Source organism: Diorhabda carinulata, chromosome X, assembly GCF_026250575.1.
Source record: "Diorhabda carinulata isolate Delta chromosome X, icDioCari1.1, whole genome shotgun sequence".
NCBI lineage: Eukaryota > Metazoa > Arthropoda > Insecta > Coleoptera > Chrysomelidae > Diorhabda > Diorhabda carinulata.
In genome coordinates, this window is record NC_079472.1 from 12919849 (window position 1) to 12947494 (window position 27646).

A 27646-nucleotide genomic window follows, 5' to 3' on the forward strand; every position below is an offset into this window, starting at 1 on the left:
TATAAATTCATATACAGTATGAGACAAATGGAAATACCCAAGTTGTTTTAAACTTTTTGATTTCAAAAATTAAGATCTTCCAGCATGAATTTATATTGATTTAATTAAAATTTATCATTCTTTACTTTTAAGTTTTAACATTGTACAATTTAGATGTAATATTAATTTTTCATTATTCTGCATTCTCTAAAAACATATTCTATATCAATTTTTGATTTCTGTTTTTCGGTAACGAGACAAATCAATAGCTAATTTGTACAATAATGATAGACGCTTTAAAAAATATTTAGGTCATCTTTAGTTTATTTTCTTTGTTCATAGTCGTTTACATGAGGACACTATATGGTACATAAAACACAAGATGGCTGATGATGATACACAAAATGGGTTCATGGAACAAATGACAAATGACACATGTTGGCAATAATTGACATATGACAAATGATTTTTGACTATTTTAAACAGTGATGCCACGTATTTCATTATAAACGTATAAAAATAATGGAACAAATGGAAATTCCCAAGTTGTTTTAAACTTTTTCATTTCAAAAATTGAGATCTTCCAATATCAATTGATATAAATTTAAGTGAAAGTTATCATATTTTACATTTAAGTTTTTACATTGTACAATTTAGATGTAATTTCAATTTTTAATTATTCTGTACAGGACCAAATTCTCTGAAAACATATTTTATATCAATTTTTATGAAAGACGCTATTAAAAATAATTAGGTCATCTTTAGTTTATTTTCTTTGTCATTTTCTTCCTAGTCGTTTACATTAGACACTATATTGCACATAAAACACAAGTTGGCTGATGACAGATGACTTACACAAGAAAGTTATAGAATATAAGAAACACGAGATGGCTGGTGATGATACACAAAATGGGTTCATGGAACAAATGACAAATGACACATGTTGGCAATAGATGACATATGACAAATGATTTTTGACTATTTTAAACAGTGTTGTTACGTATTTCATTATAAACGTATAAAAATAATGAAACAAATGGAAATTCCCAAGTTGTTTTAAACTTTTTCATTTCAAAAATTGAGATCTTCCAATATCAATTGATATAAATTTAAGTGAAATTTATCATATTTTACATTTAAGTTTTTACATTGTACAATTTAGATGTAATTTCAATTTTTAATTATTCTGTACAGGACCAAATTCTCTGAAAACATATTTTATATCAATTTTTATGAAAGACGCTATTAAAAATAATTAGGTCATCTTCAGTTTATTTTCTTTGTCATTTTCTTCCTAGTCGTTTACATTAGACACTATATTGCACATAAAACACAAGTTGGCTGATGACAGATGACTTACACAAGAAAGTTATAGAATATAAGAAACACGAGATGGCTGATGATGATACACAAAATGGGTTCATGGAACAAATGACAGATGACACATGTTGGTAATAGATGACATATGACAAATGGTTTTGACTATTATAAACAGTGTTGTTACGTATTTCATTATGAATGTATACTCTTAATGAAACAAATTTTTGAACATGAATAAACTAATATAATTGATAAATTTGGAAGAAATTTTTACTTTTTGTCTAGGGTCAAATTCTAAAATAGTGAACAGTGCACTTGCTACCCACCTTCTAAGCCTTTAGATGACTCACGATATTGGATATTATAATATGTGATACATAAGATGATAAATGTCGTATAAAATATAGGATACACAAAATGGCCGGTGACAGATGACACACAAAATGTGAGCATAGAACAGATGATACACGTTACTGACCGCGTTGTTGACATATGACAGATGGAGGACATCTTAGACTGTAATGTAATTTTTCTTGCAAAAATACGAAATCATGAATATCTGAAGATTAACTTTTTTCAATTACAACTTATTTAACGTATTTAAAAATTAGAAAAACGTTTTATAATAGGTGAAATAACTAAGTAGCTCAATTGTTAGAGGGGAGATAAAATCGTTTATGTGGTGAAGGAGGTTCAAAATATATAGTTCCAAATGTTACGAGTATGAAATTGGAAAGTTCCAATGGGGTAAAAGTGTATAAATGGTTGCGAGGATTACGTACGTGTGATGGTTTACTCAATAGGTTTTTTGGTATGAATTAAAACAAAAATCATTTATAATATTTTATTTATACATTAATATCTTCGAAATTATATATTTACAATAATTTGCAATAATAATTACAGAATATCTAAGGGGATTTTTATTTCTACCATTGTTATTTACAAAAAAATATTTACTCGTGATTGTGCTGAGTGTAAAAGTTTTTTTTTGACAATTATCGAAATGAAAAAGAGCATAAAATTTAAAATAATTTCAAACTATGGCGGTGACTTCGTTTTTTGGTTGTAGAAAATGGAAAAATCATCGTTTTCTTCTAAAAATTACTGATTTTGTTCAGTCCAAAAAGAATTGATAACATTTAAATTTGATTTTCAAAATTTTAAAACTGTTATAGTACATATTTTTGTAAATCATCATAAACAATTTTATAATACATAAAATGAAGCTATCAGATTGAATCGTTTCTATGTATTCGATTCCAATTTTTTCCTAATAACAAATCAAGTGACGTTTATCTCTTCGTCGCTGTCATTTGAACTTTCGTAATCCATTCCGTCGTACATTTGATAGTTGACAGTTGACGTATGAACGACGTTACTCATTGGTTCAATCGGCGAACCGGCTGGCGAAATATCTTGTATATCGCTAAGGTCTAGTTTGGGTTTGTCACCGTCAGCGTCGCTGAGATCCGGATGTGGATTATTTTTATTGGGGAGGGTTTGTTCGCGGGAACCACCGGCGGCAAGAAGTTCTCTTTCTTTGGAATTGCGCCATTTCATACGCCGATTTTGGAACCAAATTTTCACCTGAAATAAATCGATAAGTTTAACTAATTTCTAATCCAAAGTACGGCCAATTCAAATATCGTTACAGAATAATCTCAATATTTTCTATAATTTTTTAAATGTTCCCGATCTAAAACAAGTGAAAACTGGAAAAATGCAGTACATTGGAGAAATATTAGATACTGATGAAATTAACAAAAGTCGCCATTTGTTCCTATAAGTGAAACAAGTAGTGTCTCTTTCTCTCTCTCCTCCGAGCATATCTTTGAAGCATGCGCAGTATAGATAAAGTGTCTCGAACGAGAGAGAAAATGAATATTGACGGAACTATAACGTAGGGACGTTTTTTCCAATATCAGATGTCCATTTAGGAGTATTACTTATATGAATCAACTGTCTTGATTGTTCTTTCGTTCTATAAGCGTAGTGGTTACTTTCTTTTCCTCTTCTTCCTTTTTCTTTTGTCTTTCAGACTCTACCCTCCACAACAAATCTTTCTCAACATGACGTTCTCATCCAAACCACAAAGAACTTAGATGGATTTATAAATTCTTACGCTGACGCTCACGTGCGCGTTCGCGTTGGAAATTAAGATGGATTTATGAACTCTGACGTTCGCGCCCGTGCTGACGCTCTCGTAGACGTTACGTTCTACTTCTCATTGGATGAGCGTTGCAACTTTAGCGCGGGCTCATACTTCGTTGAATTTATGTTGAACGCCGATCCAGGCGCGAGCGTAAAAGTTTATAAACCGACCTTTAGCTGCGTGAACAATAAAACTATGTAAAAAGCTTGTTCCGCTCCAGTTGATTTCCAAATTTTTTCTTTGAAACTGTTAGAAACAAAGTTCGTACTATATTCTAATCGAAAATGTCGTTCTTTGAAAATTCAATTTAATCCCATTGATCTGTAAATAATTAGACACACGCCGTGTGTGTTTAGAAGCACACACACACACACACACACACACACACACCCCGTTTGGTGTTTACACTTCAATCGTTATCGATTTTTTTTCCATTCTCAATTCCTTTTCGGCGCTTTGTGCAATGCATAAATCACACGCAGCTGCATTATATTAAAAACAGTAACTTTTTAGGTCAATGAATGTATAAACAACCTTTTAATGAAACGTTTTAACACGAAACCCTCTTAAATAAAATAATGTGCATTCAAGAAGTTTAACACCCGAAAGGAACTTACAGAGATGCTGGACGAATCTGACAGAACAATTTTCGAAATTAAATTAGAGAAATGCATAAATCATTTACGATATCCCTTGTATAGTATATCAAAACGTTAAGGCGTGAATTTCCGTAACCGGAAAACCCGGATATATCTATATAGTGAGAAAGAGAGAAAGGAGGAAAAACAGTTTTCCCATTAAACAATCAAGGTTTATCGCAATCATAATTAAACGACATTATATTAGATTTAATCTCAAAGGAACTGATTTAAACGAGTATTTAAGAGCTCTGTTTGGGGTTGAAAATACCTCGTCCCCTTCCCTTTCAACTTAATAAATCGTACTAGGCGGGCCGTCGAGGAAGATTATGTAAGAATCTCGACCAATAAGCGACGACAAATCCCCACTCTCTTCCTACAAATGCCTTTCGTCGCTTCTCTCAGGGATGAATCGACCACCCCTTGTGAGAGAACGAAAAACTCGAACCTTTCCGTCAGACTCGTTGCTGTGAATTTTCGAGGTAGAATATTTCTTTTTTTTTTTTGGTTTGTCCCGACAATTGATCTGTGTACCACGCTAACTTCCTCGGAAAACGCTTTATCTTACGAAATCATTTCATCAAGATTTATTTTCTTTTTGATTTCGGGTGTATTTCTTTAATTACGTGTTCTTAAGGCAAGGAGATTCTTATCTGGATTTTTACATTATTTTACTATAATTACCCCAAAAAACTTAGAATTCAATACATCACAAAATGTGAATAAACAAACTCGTTTCACTATCGAAAATATTCACAGGTAATTTCCTTCACTAATTACATATTTTTGCAACGTCTTCGGAAGTTTTTCGATGCCGATATCCAAGAAGAGACAACTCGGACAGCTATGTACATACAAACTCTTCTATCTCGTCGTAGGTGTCAAATTCATTGGTCCAAACATGTAATAGTCGCAGAATGATAAGTCCGGATTGTAGGGGGGATGTTCTAGTTCTGAGATGCGCGGTATGAAGGCGCGGTTGTCCTGGAGAAGAATGGCACTTCGCCGATCCTTTTTCTTTCCTTCTCCACTCCGACTCCGGATGATAGACTCTAGGTACCCCACCAATACTAATGCCAAGTTCGAATTAAATTTTTCGTTTATCCTACGGTCCTCTAAAATGTGTGTTCTACGTGAAACTGTCATAAATTGCCCTGACATTACGTATTTTATCACAACAATGCAAACTGCTAGTTATGACGCCGTGCTTAGCACCCACAGCCACCCTATTCGCTAGATCTATCGTCATTCGACTTTTTTCTTATCCACCAAATCACAAACGCAAAATAAAGACTCGTCTGTGTGGTTTATTGAACTCATCAGGGTTTTGACTGTTTTCTTTTATTTACCTGATCAGTTTTGTGATGAATTTTAGTTACGCAGAAGGGTTTCGGTCCAAAGAATACCATTAACGCAGCTTGTTTGACTATTTCCTATGCTTTTCGTTCACTCCTGTATAAATACCCACGTCGCCAAATTTTCAAAGTTCCTTTTTTTTGGATTCCGATTCTGTTATAAATTTATTTATGATTTAACTGCATGCAATTCAGTTTATTTTCTCTGATATACCTGGTACACGTTTTAGGGAAAACCAACACACGTACAAGAACCCAGGCGAGACGTTTCAAATCGAAGAGAAATTCATTCTCTCTGGGGACAGAGAAGATAGCAGTTCTCTAACGCCTAGGTGGCTGCGGAACTAAGCTACTCCTTGAGCTTTAGGTACGCGCGACTATTCTAAGGTTCTGCTCGCAGAAATTCGTGTTTTATTAAGAAATAACGATACATCATTCAAAATTCATAAATATATTTCCAAGTCAATGATTTAGTATCGTCATTATAGTTTTTCTTCCACTATAACTGACAATATTTCTTGGTTTATGTTGTAAATATCCACAGGTTCCTTTTTGTGTTGTTTCGTTCTGTATTTTTCATTTTCGAATTCGTTTTTATTGATTTTTTTCGTTTATACATATTTGTTGCTGATTCTCTTCCATTCATCCTGTAGGTCTTCTTCCTACTATTTGTTAAATTTTGCTATCCATTTTCGTTGTTTTTTTCTCATTTCTTCATAATTTACGACGGTTATCTCGCTATTTTCATCTCTATTATTACTGAATCTTCTTCGTTCTTCCTCTATATCATCTTTATACTGTTTTTTTTCTGAATTTCTTCATAATTTACGTCGTTTATTTCGTTTTTTTTGCTCTCATTCATTATATATTTCTCATTTTTCATCTACGTCTTCTTTGTAGTGTTTTTTTTCATTTTGTTTCACAGTCCTTTTGTTTTTTTTTATTTCTTCGTAATTTACGACAGTTATCTCGCTATTTTCATCTCTATTATTGCTGAATCTTCCTCGTTCTTCCTCTATATCATCTTTATACTGTTCTTTTTCTGAATTTCTTCATAATTTACGTCGTTTATTTCGTTTTTTGCTCTCATTCATTATATATTTCTCATTTTTCATCTACGTCTTCTTTGTAGTGTTTTTTTTCATTTTGTTTCACAGTCCTTTTGTTTTTTTTTATTTCTTCGTAATTTACGACAGTTATCTCGCTATTTTCATCTCTATTATTACTGAATCTTCTTCGTTCTTCCTCTATATCATCTTTATACTGTTTTTTTTCTGAATTTCTTCATAATTTACGTCGTTTATTTCGTTTTTTTTGCTCTCATTCATTATATATTTCTCATTCTTCATCTACGTCTTCTTTGTAGTATTTTTTTTGTCATTTTGTTTCACAGTCCTTTTGTTTTTTTCTCATTTCTTCATAATTTACGACAGTTATCTCGCTATTTTCATCTCTATTATTGCTGAATCTTCCTCGTTCTTCCTCTATATCATCTTTATACTGTTCTTTTTCTGAATTTCTTCATAGTTTACGTCGTTTATTTCGTTTTTTTTGCTCTCATTCATTATATATTTCTCATTTTTCATCTACGTCTTCTTTGTAGTGTTTTTTTTCATTTTGTTTCACAGTCCTTTTGTTTTTTTTTATTTCTTCGTAATTTCCGACGTTTATCTCGCTATTTTCATCTCTATTATTGCTGAATCTTCCTCGTTCTTCCTCTATATCATCTTTATACTGTTCTTTTTCTGAATTTCTTCATAATTTACGTCGTTTATTTCGTTTTTTGCTCTCATTCATTATATATTTCTCATTCTTCATCTACGTCTTCTTTGTAGTGTTTTTTTTCATTTTGTTTCACAGTCCTTTTGTTTTTTTTTATTTCTTCGTAATTTACGACAGTTATCTCGCTATTTTCATCTCTATTATTACTGAATCTTCTTCGTTCTTCCTCTAGGTACTCTTTATACTGTTCTTTTTCTGAATTTCTTCATAATTTACGTCGTTTATTTCGTTTTTTTGCTTTCATTCATTATATATTTCTTATTCTTCATCTACGTCTTCTTTGTAGTGTTTTTTTTCCATTTTGTTTTGCAGTCCTTTTGTTTTTTTATTTCTTCATAATTTCCGACGTTTATCTCGCTATTTTCATCTCTATTATTGCTGAATCTTCCTCGTTCTTCCTCTATATCATCTTTATACTGTTCTTTTTCTGAATTTCTTCATAATTTACGTCGTTTATTTCGTTTTTTGCTCTCATTCATTATATATTTCTCATTCTTCATCTACGTCTTCTTTGTAGTGTTTTTTTTGTCATTTTGTTTCACAGTCCTTTTGTTTTTTTTATATCTTCATAATTTACGACAGTTATCTCGTTATTTTCATCTCTATTATTACTGAATCTTCTTCGTTCTTCCTCTAGGTACTCTTTATACTGTTTTGTTTTCTGAATTTCTTCATAATTTACATTTTTCTGACCTTCCCTATGCATTTTTGCTATTTTTTCTTCGTTTCTTCATATTTTGTGCCGTTTATATCCGTTTTCTTTATCTCATTCTTTGCTGAATATTCGTCATTTTTCTTCTAGGGACAGTATGTAGTTTTTTTCAATTTCTCATTTTCCTATGTGTTTCTGTTTATTTTTATTAATTAAAATAAAAAAAAAGAAATAAGTAAATAGCCCTGGAAACGAAATAATAAGTCATTGTACTACAACCGATGTTTTTGATCGATGGCACATCAACAGAGAAACCGACTCCTAATAGATTCTTTCCCCTCAGTCAAAAGTCTCGGCTATTATATTATCCTCTGCGTTAGATCTGCAACATATGTTTTTGATAGCGCTCTTAACAAGGGGTAGTTCTATCTCCATTTAAAAACACGACGTTTACGGATGCGAATATTTACTTGCAGTCACCCTCCTAACCGCACACAAACACACACGCACACAGAAAATGTGTATCGGTTTGAATGTTTGGATTCATTCTTGAAAATCGGATTATCGGTATATGTTTACGTTTTTTCTTCTAATTTGGAGTGGAATTATTTCCTTGATTATCGATTAATCATTTCCTTTTTTAAATTTAATACATTTCTAAATGTCCGTTAGATTATCAGCGTTTTCGAGGTGGGATTGTGGCAAAATTAAACACCAAAATTTTTTATATTTTACTTGATAATTTCTATCGAGGGTCAATTTGAAAATTGAATTTTGGTGTTCGGTGTTTAATTTTACTACATTCTCACTACGAAAACGCTTATGAGTATCATGAAAACCTTGTAGACTGACACATAGATGGCGCGCTATTAGCTTTAAATCTATACGTATATAAATTTAACAGCTATACTACAAATAGTTTGTGTACCTATTATAAAATTTTGAGTGAAAAAACTTTTATCTGTTTGAAACAATGGCCAAAAAGGAATTTCTTGTATTGTTTTTTTGGCAGTGGACACTCCAAAAATCTTACAAAATGTGAGAGCAAAATATCCCCAGAAGATTTGGGGCTTAAACATACTTTGTACTCAGTACAGGTCTTGTTTTTAAGATGCAGAGAGATAAATTGCAATGTTTAATAGACTATAAAAAGGCATTCGATCGAATCAACCATGGAAAAATTAAGGAGAAACAGGAATAAAAAGTAAAGAGCCGAGATTTTTTAATCTGGATATGCCAAGCAAAGGCAAAATGTTTGGAAAGGAGATGAACATCATGTTGAAGACTCTGGTTCAATAAATCATCAACTCTTCCACATTACTAGATTGCAATGTTGATAATCAAAATTCTTCACGGGAGATATGCGTCGACTTATCACAAAGAATCGTTTTATATCGAAATTATGTGTGTTTTATTCATAACTAACCTGACTATCTTTTAATCCTAACTTTTCGGCAAGTTTCTTCCTGTCGGGTTTCGAGATATATTTTTGTATTTGAAACCGCCTCTCGAGTCCTTTTCGTTGTAAATCGCTGAACACGGCACGCCTCATCATACCTCTTCGGGGCTTCCCCCGACCGCTGTGCGCCCATGGAAACGAACCGGGTAAAGGAAAAACAGCCGAATGGTTACCGGATATAGGTGTGGATACTGAAATAAACCCACAAAATTTATTATTATACGTAAGTTCGGTGGTTTATCTTAATTTGCGCTCTTCATCAAAACATTAAAAATTCGTATGACTTAATTTACTACATTCATATTTGACTCAATGTTTTAAATTTCAAAATACACATTGAGATGCATAATACTTTATCCGAGAATATATTATACCGGGTGAGCAACTAAGAAAGATCGTCGGCCATATATACGGAATGGATTATATTTAATTTAACATAAAATTTAAAAAAGCGCAATTTTTTAGAATTTGCCCAATTCAGTGGCACTTTTTATACAAAAATCAAATTCCTAAATAAATTCGGCGCATTTTTTATTCAACAACTTTTAATCTATCTCTTAAAATAAGACGTGGGGGAGAGTGGGAACTTTGTTATGAGAAAATGCTTGTAGTCTCGTTCTGTTTAACCCATTTTTTATGAATTTGTTGTTGTTTGGATGATATTATGTCCAGCAATACACATTGAGATGCATAATTATTTATCAGAGAACATATTATACCGGGTGAGCAACTAAGAAAGACCGTCGGCCATATATCCGGAATGGATTATATTTAATTTAAAATTAAATTTAAAAAAGGGAATTTTTTTAGAATTTACCCAATTCAGTGGCACTTTTTATACAAAAATCAAATTTCTAAATAAATTCGGCGCATTTTTTATTCAACAACTTTTAATCTATCTCTTAAAATAAGACGTGGGGGAGAGTGGGAACTTTGTTATGAGAAAATGCTTGTAGTCCCGTTCTGTTTAACCCATTTTTTATGAATTTGTTGTTGTTTGGATGATATTATGTCCAGCAATACACATTGAGATGCATAATTATTTATCAGAGAACATATTATACCGGGTGAGCAACTAAGAAAGACCGTCGGCCATATATCCGGAATGGATTATATTTAATTTAAAATTAAATTTAAAAAAGGGAATTTTTTTAGAATTCACCCAATTCAGTGGCACTTTTTATACAATGATCAAATTCCTAAATAAATTCGGCGCATTTTTTATTCAACAACTTTTAATCTATCTCTTAAAATAAGACGTGGGGGAGAGTGGGAACTTTGTTATGAGAAAATGCTTGTAGTCCCGTTCTGTTTAACCCATTTTTTATGAATTTGTTGTTGTTTGGATGATATTATGTCCAGCAATACACATTGAGGTGCATAATTATTTATCAGAGAACATATTATACCGGGTGAGCAACTAAGAAAGACCGTCGGCCATATATCGGGAATGGATTATATTTAATTTAAAATTAAATTTAAAAAAGGGAATTTTTTTAGAATTTACCCAATTCAGTGGCACTTTTTATACAATGATCAAATTCCTCAATAAATTTGACGCATTTTTTATTCAGCAGCTTTCAATCTATTTCTTAAAATAAGACGTGGGGGAAAGTGGGAACTTTGTTATGAGAAAATGCTTGTAAGTCCCGTTCTGTTTAGTCCATTTTTTATAAATTTGTTGTTGTTTCGAAGATATTATGTCCAGCAATACACATTGAGGTGCATAATTATTTATCAGAGAACATATTATACCGGGTGAGCAACTAAGAAAGACCGTCGGCCATATATCCGGAATGGATTATATTTAATTTAAAATTAAATTTAAAAAAGGGAATTTTTTTAGAATTTACCCAATTCAGTGGCACTTTTTATACAATAATCAAATTCTTCAATAAATTCGGCGCATTTTTTATTCAACAACTTTTAATCTATCTCTTAAAATAAGACGTGGGGGAGAATGGGAACTTTGTTATGAGAAAATGCTTGTAAGTCCCGTTCTGTTTAGTTCATTTTAATAAATTTGTTGTTATTTTGAAGATATTTTATCCAGCAATATGAAATAAATAAATTCTAAGTTATTTAATGTGAATCCTAGATGGCGTTGTTATTTTGATATTAGACTGGATTATTATAACTGGCCGTTGTTAAATTTGATACACGACGATTCTGAAATACTTTCATGAATTTAATGAACAGTTGAGACTGCATTTTATAGTAGTGGTATAATAAATATGCACTATTGGTCCGAATCGTATTCACGTTGAATGGCAAAGGGTCTTAAATATGGGTCTGAGTCAAAAAATGAGCTTCCACTGAGACCTGATACTCACATAGAAGAATCTACTTCTGAAACTGGTCATTGAACCAATATATGACAGCAAATCTTGATCTTACGGAATTGATAGCAGCAGTCTAGGTCTAGTATCTCCTTAAGACATAAACCTCGAGCGCAAAAAAAGTAGAAAGACATCTTCTAGAAGTAGAAAAGCTGCTCTGTCCTCGGTTATAACTTCGTCATCTTATAAAAATGATCTCATTGAAACAAATAAGAAGAAAATTGGAAAATAAAGTAAAAAAAAACCAAGACCAGGGACACTGAATAAAGTGAAGGTCCAGAAGATATCCAAGCTAATTCAGATAGTGAACCAGATGCCCCAATAGGAAGAGAAACTCCTGCCGATGCAGCGTGTATGTTTTGTTAGAAACTTTTCCCGGAAATGTGTAATCCCTGGGCACATAGTGACTGTGCTGAGCCAGAGTTTGACAAATGGATTTGTGATTTCTATAATTATATTAACTAATTTCTTCTAGCTACCAAAGAAATTTGAGCTCTTATAAGAGAAAAACATTTATAAAAGTTATTTTCATACAAGTTTCTACGTGTAGCCGCCCCTATTTGTTAAATGCTCAATTTAATAATATACAGAGGTCGTAATAAATCGAAAAAATATTAAAACGAAGCATGTCCTTGCTTCATACAATTGTATCTGCAGCCTTCAAGCTGAACGGTACGGTTAATCAGCATAACTGAATGTACTGAAACGACCAGAATCTTCACGTCTACCATTGAAGAAGAATCAAACCTGCCTGGGATGTGTTTGTGGGCAGGTATCTTTAAGGGATGTTTCGTGGGTCCGCACTTTTTTGATGGTCACGTGACGGGCCAAATTGATCTGAAAACGCTCGGAGATTTACGTGGGCAAATGAATATCGATCCAACACTCGCGAACATCCGTCATTTCATGCAGTACCTTAATGTTCGTTTTGGAGAATGGATAGGAAGAAGAGGATTAGTTGAATGGACCGCACCTTCACGTGAACTGATATCCTGTGATTTAATTTAACGAAGCACATATTGAAAGAGCTCCAATTGCTAGTACACAGCTCCAAAATCGGAAAGACTATCAGAAAAGTATAAAGTAGTACGTTTTATAAATTTGGTGCATTACTTTACTAATTTAGACATTATTTACGGCGAAATATGAATGTAGAAAAGCATCTCTTTCGAAAATTATTCACGATATAAATTGACTTACCTGTTAAATAAGGTTGCGGCCTACAGTGCGCTGCTAGTAATAGGTGAGGATTAAAATGCGGTGGTCTACTCGCAACAGGTTTAGCTATCGAAGTAGAATGATTGTTGAGGTAGGTCGAGAGGCCTAATAAACTAGGTGGACCCGTCGGCGCCGCTGTTGTCGTAACGTGCACTAAATTATCTGCCGACAAACGAAAATTTTTTGTTAAATTGAAGAACATCATCGACACAAAGCACACACTTGTCAATTGTCATTGGAATTACGAGAATTTTTTATTTTGATTCGACATTCACGTGCGTATTTATTGTTTACAAGAAATATTGATGTTTGGAAAACTCTAGGAGGTGTTAGCGATGGAAAGAAATAAAGAAAATAATGTTGTTTATAATTCAAGATAAATCATGCGCATTGGGTTCGATGGTGTTGCTTTGGAATGCGAGGATGTTAATGAAACTTTATTTATGTTGAACCACGACGTGATTAGATCTGAACTACTACGTTTTTTAAGCAATTAGAGATGATAATCTGCCCTCAATATCTTCAGGAATCCAATCGTCAAATACCAGAACTTTGCGGCCGCTTAAAAAATCACAAATTAATAAGAAAATGACGATAATTATCTAAGTCTCCATACACAGACTACAACACACAATCAAAGTCTGAAGAAAATCAGGATTTCCTAGAATATTTCAGGTTCTTTTTCCACAAAGATTTAATGAAATAATTGTAGACCAAACAAACCTCTACGCGGGACAGAAAAATTTATTTATTTATGTGATTTTGGGTGCCGAAAATTCTTGCAGAAAGTTTAAGATGTGATAGATTTGAAGCGTCTGCTGCTAGACAGTTTGGGCGAATTATTTCAAAAACGATAAAAGCCAAAAGCCAAAAACCCACAAGATTTGGCTACAAAAATTGGGATATATGTAACACACTGAATACACGCGCGCGCGCGACTAAAGGTAAACTGTTTACTTTCGGTCTCTGAAGACGATAACTTGGTTATCGAAACGCGCGTTATACTGTGTAATTGTGAGTGTTGGTATAGTGGCAGTGTAAACAGTGTATTCACCATGAACATCACCAACGGTTCCAGAAATTCCAACTTAGTATATGTGTCAGTACTTGTTACATGGCGGCTTGTAGTTTGTACACTGGGTGAAGCTGTGTCTAGAAAGACAGCTCCAAGTGTTTGACAATTTTTTCGCCTCGTTGATATCTGCGAGAGTTTGGCTACTATGCGATTGGCACAATAAGGGCTAACCGTGTTACGAGCTGCCCGTTAAAAGATGTCAATCAGTTTGAGAGGGAAGAATGGGGCTACAGCGATTACAGGATGTCTGACTACGTATTTTTTTTATCGCTGAACATCTAGTGTACGAAGATGGTTCCAGAAGTACCTGGTCTGACCTAAAGATGGCCGTAGTTTGAGAAATTTCACCGTATTAGAAAGTACTTATTCTATACAGCATATGTTTCAAGTTTGAAGACGCCACATTGTTTATTATTTGTTTGGCAATCATAAATTTGTAAACATGGAAAACATTGGTTATCATTATGTGATAGAATTCACTCTGGAGGAGATTGCTCCTTCGATATCAACAGTAAAATATTGGGTAGCAAAGTTTAGACGAGACCGTACTATCTGCAAAGACCAGCAACGCAGAGGTCGACCAAATGAGGTCACGACTCCTTAAATGTCGAAGAAAATCTCCTGGATGATCGTCAACTAAAAGGGGGTGAGCTAGGGGACATAGTAGGCATTTCAAAAAGTGCGGTACATCGTAAATTAACTGAAGATGACATGAAAAAGCGTTTGCTCACAATGGAACAAAAACAGCGTCGTGAAGATGTTTCCATCGAGGGTTTGACTATGTTTGACAGATATAAAGTCAAATTTTTATGTCGTTTCATAACGTGGGTCCATCACTTTACACCGGACACAAAAGAACAATCAAAACAATGGACTGAAAAGGGTGAACCAGCTCCAAAGAAGACAAAGACCATTCCATTTGCAAGCGTCGGTTTTTTGAGGTGCGCGTGGAATAATTTCCATTGACTTTTTTGAGAAAATGAAGAACCTATCAACGGCGAGTGTTATGCGACCTTATTGCAGAGTTTTGGCGAAGAAATCAAGCAAAAATGGCCGCGTTTGGTTAAGAAGAAAGTGTTGTTTCATAAATAATGCACCAGCTCACACATCCAATATTACAAAAGCCAAAATTAATGAGTTAAAGTTTGAATGGCTACCTCATGTACACTATTCGCCAGATTTACCCCTCGCGGATTATTTTCTGTTTCCAGCCTTGAAAAAAAGATTTTCCAACAATGAAGAGGCGATGTCGACGACATAAATATATTTTTTTCGAAATTTTTTTTGTTTTCTTTGTTGGGCCAGGTGCTTTTGGGACCCAAAAGTTAATAAATTTAAATAGATGCGTGGTTTTCTTTTAAGTAAATCCTTAATTTGATCACAATTGTCCTTTATTTATCATAGTAATAGAATTAAGTACTATAACAAACTTTATGTACAGGGTCTTTCATGACTGATTCGGTTTGTATATGGGAAAGTACTAGGACTAGTGTTATAAAAATTTGCTTGCATGGGTTTTCCGAAATGTTCGTTTCAGCTAAAATAATTTCAGTTTTCTGAAACTTCCGGTTATATTCAAATTTCGTTATTTTAAACGGAATGCACATTTCCGAAATTTTTGGACACATGCAGCCCTCCACTAAAAAAATATTTCCCAGTTTAATTGAGTCAGGTTTAAATATTTTTGGGATTTGGACAAATAACACTTACAGCTAATCAAACAAAATCTGGGAAAACATTGACAAAAATTTATATAGGGTGTTCAGAAAATGGTGCCGAATTTCGCTATCTAAATATTCATATATTAACGGTTTTTGTAGAAACTTGAATGGTTGAATGGTTCTGAATTGTCACCCAACATCGAATAACAAAAGTTAACGTATCAAAAATTAAAATACTTTAGTTAATTGAAAAATATTTAAAAGCACTACACTAAGAGAACAAAACTAAAAATTAAACTAAAGTAAATGTTCGAAATGGTTGTCCCCAAGATCAAGTTTCTAAAAAAAACCGTTAATTTGAGATATATGAATTTACTAACTAACTAATCCCTTAATTTAATTAAATGGTAAAGAGAAAAATGAGGGTTGTGTTTTGAATAAATTAAATTTTTTAGACAGCGAAATTCGGCACCATTTTCTGAACACCCTATATATATTTTTGTCAAGGTTTTCACAGATTTCGAATACTATAAGTGTTATTTTTCAAAATCCCAAAATATTAGAACTGACTCACTTAAACTTGGAAATATAATTTTTTTAGTGGAGGGCTGCATGTATTCAAAAATTTCGAAAATGTGAAATAATTAAAATATGGTGGACTTTAGGCATACGATGCCTTATATAAAGTTATATCGAAATTTTTCGTAGATTCCAAAAATTTAACAAAAACCATAGCATTCCGTTTAAAATAACGAAGTTTGAAAATAACCGGAAGTTTAAAAAAACTGAAATTATTTTAGCTGAAAATTTTCATAACACTAGTCCCAGTACGTTCCCATATGCATAACGATTCAGTTCGTCGTGGAAGACCCTGTATTAATGGATTAAACTTCTGAAATTCTAATTTCTACTGAATTATTATTTGACAAACACAAATTTAAATCACGTAAAATCAGAGATAAATAATTATGTTTACATTGTTCTAACGTAATATTATTAAGTTGTCTGCAACAGGGTGGCGTTGGGACGCCCGTCGGGAAAGTGCCAAGTTGAACCGTCGGCTGCACCGGAGGAGCAAATGATGTCACACACTTCAACACCTTCGTCAAGTGTACGCGCCCTTCCCAAGACCGTTACCATAGTTACAGTGACGTTTCAAGTTGCTTTAACTGTACGAATATTTTCCCAAATTCTACTGTTGATGATTTATTTGCTAGATAAATTTCTTGTATAATGAAAAGAGAAACACAATATGATCAATGGAAAACTACTACAGGGTTGTCAAAAAAATCAGTATGTGACAAATGCGTTATTTTGTTGTGCCGATAGAAGAAATTTTTGTAAATTAGGACATTGTAAATAGAAAGACGTTAAATTGTCAAAAAACTGTTAAAATTTGTACACAAAAGCTTGTAATAACTGAAAAACTAACATAAAAATAACTAAATAAAGATACAAATACAATAAAATTTCAATATACAGAAGTAGAAGGCACTTTCCAGTAAATATATCTTCAAATTATTGCGGAATCAGGAAAAATATGTTACAATTTGATTTCAATTAGCAAGTGATTGTGCATTTTTTTGCTTTGTAAAATATTGAGCCCTTATTTAATTCTGAACGTGTAGGTATATGTTGTTTTATAGTTCCTAAGTGCATAGCCATGCAACGATCGTTCTAAAATTGGAGAAGCGTGCTTACCAATTAGGCAAACGGATTCAAAGAAATAAATTCACTAAATATGTGGCTTATAATGATATTTCAACCAAGAATTATTTTAGAGTATTGAAGAAAGTAGACAAAAGCTTGTAAAAACTGAACAGCAAACATAAAAATAACTAAATAAAGTTACAAATTCAATAAAATTTCAATATACAGAAGTAGAAGGCACTTTCCAGTAAATATACCTTCAAATTATTGCGGAATCAGGAAAAATATGTTACAATTTGATTTCAATTAGCAAGTGATTGTGCATTTTTTTGTATTGTAAAATATTGAGCCCTCAACTAATTCTGAACGTGGAATTAGACAAACGAATTCAATGAAAAAAGAAACAGTCTGAATTTTCAATCATTTAAAATCTTTGCAATCAGCCCTTAGTTCGAGTAAATATCCAACAGATCTCTTGTGTAGTTTGAAGAGCATAATAAACTGTTGAAGGGGTGGATAAGTTCAGTTTTTTGGAAAACAGATCTCAGCGCAAAACAGGAGGAACTTAATTAAGGCGACAATCTGCAGCTACCATTTCAAGGAATTGTCCACAACAAGCATTAAGAATTTTACAGATTCAACGACATCAATGGTGGTTGCAATGTATTTTTATATGATAAAATTTTGATTGTAGAAACGTTGAGATAGAAAAAATTAGAATCACACCATGATTTAAAGATGATTAAGTCACTAGATATGTCCTATGAAGTGCGGTGATACCAGGGTTGCTACAAGAGAAACTAGTAGCACTGATGTCTACATGTACAATGTCGTTTATAAACAGAAGAAACAACATAGAGCCTAGTACTGAGCCTTGTGGAACTCCACATTCCATTGGCTTGCAAGAAGGCATCGTTGTATCAACCCTTACAAGGCGTAGTCGCTTGTTTTATCTTTGATATCCTTGCCTCCTATCCTTTTTCAAGGTTGTCGCTTCACCTTTTTCTGGATCGGCCGGTACTCCTTCGGCCCAATGCGGATTTATCGCGCGCTATCTTGACCAGTCTGTTGTTATTCATACGATTTATGAATTCTTTATATTCTTTCTTTCTTAATAGAATCTATTCGTTAACGTCATCTATTTTGCACAATCTTCTGATGTTCTCACTACTTTCCTTGTCCAGTAGGGTTCTTCCGGCTATACTGCGTAGCACTTTTATATCTGCTGTTTCCATCAATCTTTTGGTTTTCGCCGTTTCTGGCCGTGTCTCTGCGGTGTAAGTCATTATAAGTCTTGTATATTCTCGATTTGGCTTCTATTCCAATATCTCGCCATGAGGTTTCGTTCAAACATGCCGCTATTCTTAAGGCTTTAGTTGTTTGATCTCTTACAACGTTCTCTACGTCTCTAAATCCTAAAATGTCGAAACGTGCTTTGAAAAATCTGATCATTACTGGTAAATAGTCAAGCTGATATAATTACGAGGACTGCTACTTAATTGTTGAGATATGGCAACTCTGTTGAAGTTTGACAATTTTAATGGTGAACGTACTCAGAACGTGTTGTCATACGAGTGCTATTTGAATTGTTTACGGATACAAACCCTCGTATAATTTGGAATCAAAGTAATAGTATACTCAATGGAAAACGCAGTGGTACAAAAAATGTCGTCAGCTCAAAGTAGTTATCAAAATAAAGCTGTTTGTAGTAGACTGTAAATTGATTCTTTCAATATGATAATGCATCTCTTTTTACTAGTTTGACTTGGTCTTATGTGATTTTTTCTCATTTCCACGCATGACATCCCATAGAGGAAAGTGCCAAGGGTACAAACTTGGCCCAGGCTTGGCCCAACTATTTAGAACTCTGTACCAAGCTTGTAAGCCATGCTTGGCCCAGTCTTGGTAAAACTCTGGAGTGATAACGATGGGCCAAGCTTGGTCGCCAAGACTGGCCATGCTTAAATGCCAGGACAGGGCCAACCACTATCGTGATGTTGGATAAAAAACACACACACTGAATAAACTAGAGATCGAATTGACCAGACCCATAATAAAAAAAAAGTATAGCTGCCGTCGGGGTGTTGGGCGAAAAACTCGAAACACGCCGGATGCGACCAAACAGCCTAACCAGGATTGGCCCAACCTTGGCTCAAGTCTGGATTTTCAATGAATGGCCAAGGCTGGGATATCCAGGCTTGGTCCAAGCTTGGTAATCATTGGTATGGCCGAAGCTGGGTTAGGTAGCCTGGCCCACGCATTGGCAAAACAGGTACGTCGAACCTAGGCTTCCTAGGACTGGCTCAGGCTTGGCCCCTTTCAACTCTGGGGTTTCTTGTATGGGATGAGAAACGTTTAGTGAAAAAATTGAAAATAAATAGGTTTATGTAGTTTATTTTAGTCCGTGAGTTATTAGAAAGTTTTACTAGCTCGACATGATACAAGACAACGTGCAATGCAATGGATACTTAAAGTATTAATGATGAAAAGAATGCGCCAGCTGATTGTTTGATACACGATCTCGCAACATTATGGGTTTGGTGCAATTCCATGGAGAAATGAGTTTCCGATCTGCTGATCTTACGTCTCATGCCAAGGATTTCTTATTTATCTTACGTTCTATTTTCCATCATGTCAAGAGGTCTCTTTATATACGAAATATTCTTTTTTAGCATAAAAGATTATCAGTCAATAGGTCTGTTTAGCTGTACGTGTTGAAAACACAAAGTCAATAACAATTAATCGGTGAAATATCAATGGGCAGTTTGCAGTTAAAGCGTTTTTAAAAACAATCCCGCGGAGAATGAGAAAATTTCCCTAACACATTCCCTGATTTATACGATACCTCGACATCGTCGTCGGCATCTGAATAGAATAAAATAAAATTCCGTACGGATGCAAGTCAATTTATTCCCGAATTTAGCATTCGGAATGGCGCGTTTGAATTAATACGTGCGAAATGCGGCGGCAGGTTTTTTCGACAGGCCGAAGCCGAAAAGCCGCCGCCAGAGGAAAAGATTTAGTCGAGAGCGGCGGGATTTGAACCCTTAGGGCGTTTCGACTTAGAGACCGTTACAGTTTAAGCAGTAGATAAGTGCCGCCGCAGCTGACGCACGCCGGAATCAACCCCCTCGTAACTCGGACGAGCATTTCCGTCGAGCGGACAATTTAGCCTTGTTGTTTATTGATGGTGAAAAGTTTTCTCGAAAAGGTTTTTGTGACGCCGCCATCGTCTTAATTTTCTTATCTCGAACGTGACTTTCATTTGATTACAAGATTTAGAGTATTGTGAAAAACAGACTTGTAAATATTGTCTCGTGTTCATTTTTTAAAAATTATTTCTTACAGCAATTGTTCAAACTTTGTCCTCCTGTTCACGACGTAGACGTAGACCTCATTTACAGCGGAAGTATATGATTTATTTCATAAGTCAAATTAAGAAAAGTAAGATCTGGTTACCTAGGTGGCCACTACATTAATCTACGTCTTCTAATCCATTTTCTTCCGAATTGGTTCTTCTTCTACCTTCCACACTATGTTACGACACCCCATACTATTTCTTTAGGAGTCACTCTTTTTCAGGACAGGGAAGCGAATAGATCTCAAAAGCTTAGTCCCCTTTCACACCAAACGAATCCGAATCAATTTGGATCACTCCGAATCAAGTTGAATCTGATTCGTCATCTCCACTCTTTCACACCAGCTGAATCAACCTGAATCTATAAAAATCCTTTCATCTTCTTTTTGTTTTCCTTCTTTTAGTTGCTTTTGAGCTATCATCATCATTCTTCGCCAATTTTCCTCCACACAGAAGATATGAGATAAATCGCACTATTTTCTTTAAATTTTAAAATTAATAACTCCACGTCCATCTCGTATGGTTGTTGTTTCAAGACTGACTGGACGAGGAATCTGACAAGTTGAATCAAGTGCGACCTCGAATCAAACCTGATTGAACCAGATTCGTCCGGCTTGAAGGCGGGAAAAGATTCCCTTCACATTTAAACGGAGCGCTCGAAGTCGAATCTTGGTCAATCAGATTCAACTTGATTCGTAGTGATTCTGATTGATTCGGATTCGTTTGGTGTGTAAGGGCCATTAGACGCTTCTACGCTGCTCTTAGAGATTAGGCATGCGCGGCTAATTTTAATTTCACCTTTTTTATGTATATGTAAGTTTTAAGTAGTTCTGGAGCTTTGATTATTGATCTTTCTCTTTCAGTTAGTGTGGACAAACTTGATCTAGATTTGTTGTGGTTCACTCGTAGGTCTGAGGTAACTGCTCATTATGCAAAAGACGTTGTGGGAGCTTTTGGAAAGCGAGCTGACTCGATACTGATTCAGTTAAATAAAATGCGTGTAATCATAGTGTATTGTTTCATAAAGTGCAAATATTTGAATTGAAACAAACAATTCGCACGAGTGAGAGACATTTCTTTTGCAAACTGGTATTGTCGGTGGCACGAAGTTTCACCAAGTTACAAAAAAACGTCCAAAATCGAAAACACCGATAATAGTAAAGATTTCTGAAGTTGAAACTATTTATAGTGAAACGTAGCCGTCTTTATTGTAACTTAGCCGTAGCCAGAGGTTCTTTGGGATTTTTATTAGAGTATCTATGGTAGGAGTAGGGAAAAATTGTAAAACAAAACATCAAATCACCGATATAAACAAGCGTACCTTAGTTAAAAATATAGATGTATAAAAATTGTCTTTGTTCGCGAAGGCTTTTCGAAAATTATGATCTGAAATCTAGTAAATCATCTATGTGCTAAGTGTGGATCAAATTCAAAACATGATCTGATTTTTATTCCTTCAATCTTTCATGATATTTGTTTAGGTATATAATAGAGTCAAGGTTCTTAGATGAGGTTTTTGAAAACACATTTGATATCATTCGCAAGCTATGGACTAAGATTCCTGAAGAGATTTCTTTGAAGTGTTGATCTGCAATTTCGTTTCAATTGTTTCTAAACGTCAAAATTTATGTTTCTTTTAAAAATTATCAAAAAAAAACTAATTTTAAAACAGAAGAGATCTAAAATCAAGAACGTTTAGATGCATTAATGTAAATATAGGTTTTCAACCTGAATCCTCAAAGAATCATGTTGAAAACAAATCGTAGTAACATACTAACCCCGTGATTACCAAAGTGATCCAAATGGAACAACATGGGTCCATGGGACACTCCAAGGGAGTTCTCAGCGATTGTTACTTGTTTTCAAACTTGTCGCAGAGGGGAATACCTCGATGAAGATATTCAGAAATACGAGAATGGTCTCAGAAGAAAAAAATATATTTATTTTTCAGCGTGATCTCCTTTAAGATCCATACACCTTTTACCAGCGATGTTCAATAAGTTCGATATCCTTTTTATAATAGGCATCGTCAAGCTCTTCAATATACCCATTAACTGCCGACATCACTTCTTTATTGTTGGAAAATCTTTGACCACCGAATCATTTTTTCAAGTCTGGGAACAGAAAATAGTCCGAGGGGGGCTGGTATTTTTCAAGCAACTACCGTCATCTAGGGGTCAGACCAGGTAGCTCTGGGACTATCCTCTTATGTTCAAGATTTGATTGCTTGATGATTTTAAAATCAGATATTCTGTCGATAGAAATACCACAATCAATTAACGCTTAATTGAAAATTTGTTCAATGGATTTTATTTTTAAATATCAAGCAATCAATTCCAACTTTTTTTTTTAGAAAACTATTAATTCGTCGTTGATACTGGATCTAATCTAATCTAATCATTTTTTTTTTTCGAGATGTGGTAATTGGTAGTGATGTAGCTCCACCGGATTCAAAAGCATTTTGAAAGTGGTGTATGAAACAAAAAAGTTTGGGAACCCATGTCCTAGCCCGTCTCTGATACGTTTCAACGGGCATTAACCAACCAATAATATTCACACGCCCATGACAAATCCCCGAAATACATTTATTTTTAATATGTACGCCCATTTTTCCTTTTTTTTATCGCGGGATATAAGAAAAAAAAATCACCGAAGGCATTAAAAAAACAACGATCATGTTATGTATTATTGAATGATATTGTTGAATTTATTGCGTTGAAAAGAACAGTCGCAAAGGGACTTATGAAAACACAATGTATCTATGAAGCTAATAAAAATGCCCTTTTGTTGGTGCGTTTCTTAAATCCTTACTGTAAATATACGAGGGATTAACACGAAAAAAAAACATTGTGAACCCGCAATACAATGGTTTGTTGAACATTGTGAATAGATAGATACATAATGGGATGTTTTGATAAGGTGTTTTGGAATAAAGGAAGAGAAACTCTCTTCTATTTATGTTTTTAATCATTTAAAATAATAAGTGGTAATTTATATAATATTTATTTTTTGTTTCTGTCATTTTTTATTTGACGGGTTCATCTCTAAATGTTCAATATCATAAAATGTGACCCGATTGAAACATTTGGGAAATTTGATTGGCCGTCGGCTGTGTATTTTTATTTTGCACACAGGTCGATGATTACCGATATCTACATTTCCACACAACAGCATTTATTTTGTGCTTTGCCGAATGACATTTTAAATTTGACTTTTGAACCGTTGACAAGCCACAGAGATTGAAAAAATTATAGAACTGTCAACACTGAAACGAACGAACGAACGACATAGTTGTGTGAAAATTAGGCAAATCTGATTGGCCGACGGTTGTGTATTTTCATCTCGTACACAGGTCGATGATTACCGATATCTACATTTCCACACAACAGCATTTATTTTGTGTTTTACCAAATGTCATTTTAAATTTGACATTTGAACCCTTGACAAGTGACAGAGATTGGAAAACTTATAGAACTGTCAACACGGAAACGTACAAACGGTATACCAATTTGAAAAATTTGGGAAATTTGATTGGATCACGGCTGTGTATTTTCATCTCGTACACAGGTCGATGATTACCGATATCTACATTTCCACACAACAGCATTTATTTTGTGTTTTACCAAATGTCATTTTAAATTTGACATTTGAACCCTTGACAAGTGACAGAGATTGGAAAACTTATAGAACTGTCAACACGGAAACGTACAAACGGTATACCAATTTGAAAAATTTGGGAAATTTGATTGGATCACGGCTGTGTATTTTTATTCTCACACAGGTCGATGATTACCGATATCTACATTTCCACACAACAGCATTTATTTTGTGTTTTACCAAATGTCATTTTAAATTTGACATTTGAACCCTTGACAAGTGAACGAACGAACTGTATACCAATTTGAAATCTTTGGGAAATCTGATTGGCCGTCGGCTGTGTATTTTTATTTTGCACATAGGTCGATGATTACCGATATCTACATTTCCACACAACAGCATTCATTTTGTGCTTTGCCGAATGTCATTTTAAATTTGACTTTTGAACCCTTGACAAGTGACAGATCGAATTTGAGAGAATTATACCAATTTCTTTAAGTTGAGAAATGAATACCGCTGGGTTTTTCTGTGACCAACACGTGTTGAAAATTCGATATCACACTCGTTTGCTCAAATTTGCAAACTCGTGTGAAAACTTTCATTTCAACACTTGTGGTACACTAAACTATTTCAAAATAAACAGATTATATAGAGTGTTTGATATAAATTTACTACATATTGTAGAATCTCACATTATGCGAGTGTTCTATAGTCTATTATATGAAAAAATGAAATGGGACGTGACTTGGCCAAATCTTAGAACTTCGTTATAACCGGACAGGGCCGGCTTCATATCGGGGACGAGGCCGTAATACTATTAAAACAGACTTTCTGAAATTCTTTCAGCTCAGTTTAGGGTAGTACTTATCATCTCGTCCTTAGCCTACTGTCTGAAATTATTTTGAAAATACACTTTCTTCCTTTCAAATGATTTTCTGTATGAAATTTTAGTTTCCTCTTCTTTAATAACTATGCAAATCGTTGATTTCCCAATACCAAGCGTAGGCGTAGTGCAAATTTCACTGTGGTTTTAACATTTTACATAAATGTTTATTTCTAAATGATTTGAAACAATTATATATTAATGTTTTTTCATTAACTGTTGAAAGATCGATTTTTAGGCCTTTACAGATTTCTCCAGATTTTCCATAATCTCACTAGAATTTACAATAAATTGCACACTGTAGCTGGCAAGTTGCAACTAAGCTAAATTGTATTTTCGATGGAATTTTTCAAGAAGATATTATTGGAATCAAAATTTCTAGCTTTTATTGTCAAATAGGTAGTTATTGGAAAAAATCTTATGATGCAGCTATGTAATCTTCAATACACACGACCAGTCAAAACCTTTTTCTAATGTTTGTACAGCTTATAGTTATAAAAGACTAATAACAGAGCGAAAACTTGTTTTAGCTTAGGAACATTTTTGAGAATTTTAGGAAATATTCAGATTATTCTTAATCAATATTTGATATTAAAATTTAAAAAGTAAATTTTCCATATTCGAAACCGGGACCTCCATTTTGAAGGCACGGAACATTAACTCTCAGCTGTCAGTAACATTAATGTGTTTGACGTATAACTGTTTCTTAACGTATCATGGTTTGTGAAATAAGTTATAAATTGAAATAGCTTCAACTGTCAAAATTTCTGTGTTTTGATATTTTATGTAAAATTATGTTTGACAACCAACTAAAAATTGACATAGAAAATGAAAGTTCCTTTCTTTAGCACCACCAGAAATTACAGGAGCTTGAGAAATTGCCTAATTTGTTCATTGCCGGAAAAGTCAAGGAATTTTTGAAAATATTCACATTATTCTTTTTTAATATTTAAAATGACCGGACTATATTTTAGATTAGTAAGTTTTATTACTCACTCGTGCATAAAAATAGACTAGAGTATGGAAGGTCCCAATTTCAATCCTTATTAATGAATCATTAATCAATATTTTCAGATGCTTTCTTCATTTAGCTGTCACAATAAATAGGTTTTTATAATTTTATCGTGTAAAACACTTTTACATACTCTCAATTTAGTTCTCTACACAAAAAAAAAAAAATTGAAAAAAAGTAAATTTTCCGAAACAAGATTCGAAACCGGGACCTCCATTTTGAAGGCACGGAACATTAACTCTGAGCTGTCAGTAACATTAATGTGTTTGACGTATATCTGTTTCTTAACGTATCATGGTTTGTGAAATAAGTTATAAATCGAAATAGCTTCAACTGTCAACATTTCTGTATTTTGATATTTTATGTAAAATTAGGTTTAAAAATCAACTAAAAATTGACAGAAAATGAAAGTTCCTTTTCTTTAGCACCACCAGAAATTAGAGGAGCTGCTGAAGTTTCCTAATAAAATTTATTATTATAATTTTCGATAACTATGTACTATGTTTAATAAATTTAGTGAATATTTGTAAGAATAAAATAATAATATAACAAAATTTTCCAACAAAAATATTTAATAGTCGTGGGTAAAGTATAGTATTCTGTTTACGTATAATGAGTTATTATTCACTCGCTAGCAATCGAGGCAGTAAACTCCGCCTCGTGAATAATAACTTCCATTATACATTAGTGAATAATGTACTGTTTAACAATAACTCGTAGAATACTCACCATTATTATTATTACTATTTCTTTGTTGCGTTTTATCATCACCCAAAATGGCACTTACACTAAACTTCAATACCGGTTTAGAATCTTTAACACCTTCACTTAATCTACATTGAATAAAATTACAGTCTAATCTTCCACAGTTCGAACATAACCTATTTCTCAAACAACTATTAAACCTCAAGAAAACGTCATTTTTTTCAGCTTGTAAACTACCCGAAGATATAGGCGATAATCTGTCGTCGTCATCCTCGATTTTGTTTAGGTGAGAATTTTTAAATTCTTCTGAATCTTTACTAGTTTCTAAATTCTCAGGAGATAATTTACCGTTGGACAAGAGGTTTTCCATCGAAAAAGAATTTTGATTGTTGTTTATACTTTTCAACATCTTTTCTCGATGGCTGGTCAAAAATTGTAACGTACTTTGATACATAATAAATCCGTTCTCGTTACAGGGTAATTGTCATTTTATAAAGAAACACGTGGAAAATGTGATATTTGAATAAATACATATACACAGTAATGAACACGGTTTTTATTTGCACCCTTCTGCGCAGCGGTAGTTATTTAACTGAACTGATGTATTTCTACTGAAATTCACCCTTAGACTACCGGCAAAGGGGGTTGGGCTTGAGTTATTCGAAGGGGTGGAGTTTTCTTTATATTTTGATTCGATTTTGTAGCACCCTTAAGCTGCACTTTTATAGCGGCTATCTGGTGATTTTTCGGTTAAATATAATATTGAAAACGTACGAGGTCAATTCACAAAATGAATTATACAGGGTAT

At 33.7% G+C, this 27646-nt stretch overlaps 1 protein-coding gene across 1 annotated transcript; it reads right to left on the reverse strand.

Moving 5' to 3' along the window:
- Positions 1–2357: 2357 nt before the first annotated feature.
- Positions 2358–27432, reverse strand: LOC130902795 (homeobox protein DBX1). The gene is made up of 4 exons (XM_057815123.1): positions 26863–27432; positions 12880–13059; positions 9308–9531; positions 2358–2889 (listed from the first exon to the last, which is right to left on the reverse strand). Exons 1-4 carry the CDS (start codon positions 27290–27292, stop codon positions 2584–2586), a joined length of 1140 nt encoding a protein of 379 aa, XP_057671106.1. The 5' UTR covers positions 27293–27432; the 3' UTR covers positions 2358–2583.
- Between the last annotated feature and the right edge of the window lie 214 nt (positions 27433–27646).